The sequence below is a fragment of the Bison bison genome, unplaced genomic scaffold (genome assembly GCF_000754665.1).
Source record: "Bison bison bison isolate TAMUID 2011002044 unplaced genomic scaffold, Bison_UMD1.0 scf7180017849817, whole genome shotgun sequence".
In the NCBI taxonomy this organism is placed as follows: domain Eukaryota; kingdom Metazoa; phylum Chordata; class Mammalia; order Artiodactyla; family Bovidae; genus Bison; species Bison bison.
This window is the reverse complement of record NW_011480390.1, coordinates 2,586-4,405: the sequence shown is the minus strand read 5'-3', so window position 1 is coordinate 4,405 and position 1,820 is coordinate 2,586. Positions and strand designations below refer to the sequence as shown.

The 1,820-nt window shown below is 54.0% G+C and overlaps 1 protein-coding gene across 1 annotated transcript in view; it reads right to left on the bottom strand.

Moving 5' to 3' along the window:
* The window catches only part of AWAT2 (acyl-CoA wax alcohol acyltransferase 2), a gene marked incomplete at its 5' end in the record, with an annotated part of 3,407 nt that extends 1,664 nt beyond the window's left edge, over positions 1-1,743 (bottom strand). The window contains 4 exons of the mRNA XM_010847829.1: positions 358-532; positions 777-981; positions 1,227-1,297; positions 1,633-1,743. Of these exons, the coding sequence (XP_010846131.1) occupies positions 358-532; positions 777-981; positions 1,227-1,297; positions 1,633-1,743 (562 nt within the window). The remainder of the gene's footprint in view (positions 1-357; positions 533-776; positions 982-1,226; positions 1,298-1,632) is intronic.
* Between the last annotated feature and the right edge of the window lie 77 nt (positions 1,744-1,820).

Genomic DNA, 1,820 nt, shown 5'->3' with positions numbered 1-1,820 from the left:
TAAACCCACATTGTCCGAGACACTGGAAGCTAGGAGCCAAGGGCCATTTCTTTTTGGTTTCTTCCCTTTCACCCACATGGAAATTTTGGCTTTCTCTGACATACAGTTGCAGCCAGTCACCTTTTTAGAGAGACTGGTCCAGATGAGATGCTAGTCTGAGGCAGATAAGGTTCCAGGCTGGCCTGCTGGCCTTTCTTCAGAAGCAGAAATGCCTCTAGAACCTGACACAGCCTCTATTCCACAACAGAAGCAACTTTATGCCTCCCTCTTTAAATATCATTTCCTCAAAACCTCTTCCTCCTTCCCTGCTGGGCTTTTGGATCTCCTCTCCCCAGTCTGGACCAGGAGTGTCCTTACCCGTGCTGAAGGGCCGTGCGTACGAAGCCAGTGCGGCCCTTCAGGAACAGAGTGGTAGATCCAGGCAGGCTATATTTGCACTCAGCCAGGCCGCCAACCACCACAATCAGCATGTTGCCTGTGCCTCTACTGGTAAGCAGGAAGTCCATGGAGGATTGGCTCACAGAGCAGGCCCCTGGTAGGCAGGAAAAACCAAAAGATCATTGGTGACCTGCTAAACCTCCTAACTTTCCTCCCTACTTCTTCTAAGGTGGGGAGAACCCTCTTTAGGAAAGGGCTCTTTTAGGCAGCTGAGCCTAAGGTAGCTTTTCAGACCAGAGGGGATCACAGAGCCGGCCTTGTTCTCACCTATTTACCCAATACTTCTCTCTCAGGCAGCCATGTATTTCTTCGGCTTTCCATCCCAGGAGCCAACTCACCTGTAGACATGATATATTCTCTGAGGAAAGGCACCCAGAAAAAGGCCCCCAGTGTGAGGACATAAGGAGTGATGCCAGGAAATGTCTTGGAGAAGCCTGACATCTCTGTGGCAAAGTGGCCAAACCATGAATGGGACAAGAGCCCATGAGGGTGGCAGGCGACGATATAGTTGAGGCTGGGGGAGAGATCATGAGTCTTCAGAAGCTGTGGAGGAAAGTGGAGTCAAGAGAGATATAGCCAGGGAAGAGTTCCTCTCTTTCGGCCAGAGACCTAGAAAGGAAAGGGCTGTCATGTCTGGCCGTGCAGATGAGGTAACACAAGACTCTGGGGAGCTTCATTCACATGGGCCTCAATGTGAATTATGCCCCCGCCCCCCGCCCTGCCTCAGCTGCTGCCACAGGGAGTCAGGGCTGGGCCTGGGGCCCAAGTGGGGATCTGGGACTCCTCACCTTGAGTGGGAAGTAGTCACAGTACTGCTTCCACAGGCACCATTTCCTCACGCAGTTAAACCGGCGGCCACCTGAAAACAAAGCTGATGGAGCTGAGCTTTGTCCACCCTGTTATCTCTGGGTGCCCTCAGCCCTTACCGTGTCCTGCCCCCTTAAGTGACAACCAGGCTGGGAATGAACTTCAGGGCCTGTTTGGGACAGCCCTAGCTCTCTGCTGTACTAGCCGCCCCTCCCCAAGCCCACTCCAGTTCCCACCTGGGCCTCACTTGGCACCTTGAAAAGACCCCTTCCCTCACCTCCAGCCCAGACAAGGTCAGGCTGAAGGGCTGCCAGGGAATTGGCAGGAATATAAGGAGAGAAAGAAAGAGCATGTGGCAAGTGGCAACAGCCCTTCCAGGGCCCTCACCTCTCTCAGGGGTCTTCCAGTCAAAAGCCAGCCAGGTAAGCATGAGCACGGTAACGGGCCAGTATGGCGTGAACACCACCAGGTAGAGGTTGACGGCGATCACGGTGATCACTGGAGGGAGCCCAGGCCAGAGTCAATGAACTGCGAACAGCGCCTCACACTTGCCCTCCCTCTGGGGCTATGTCTAC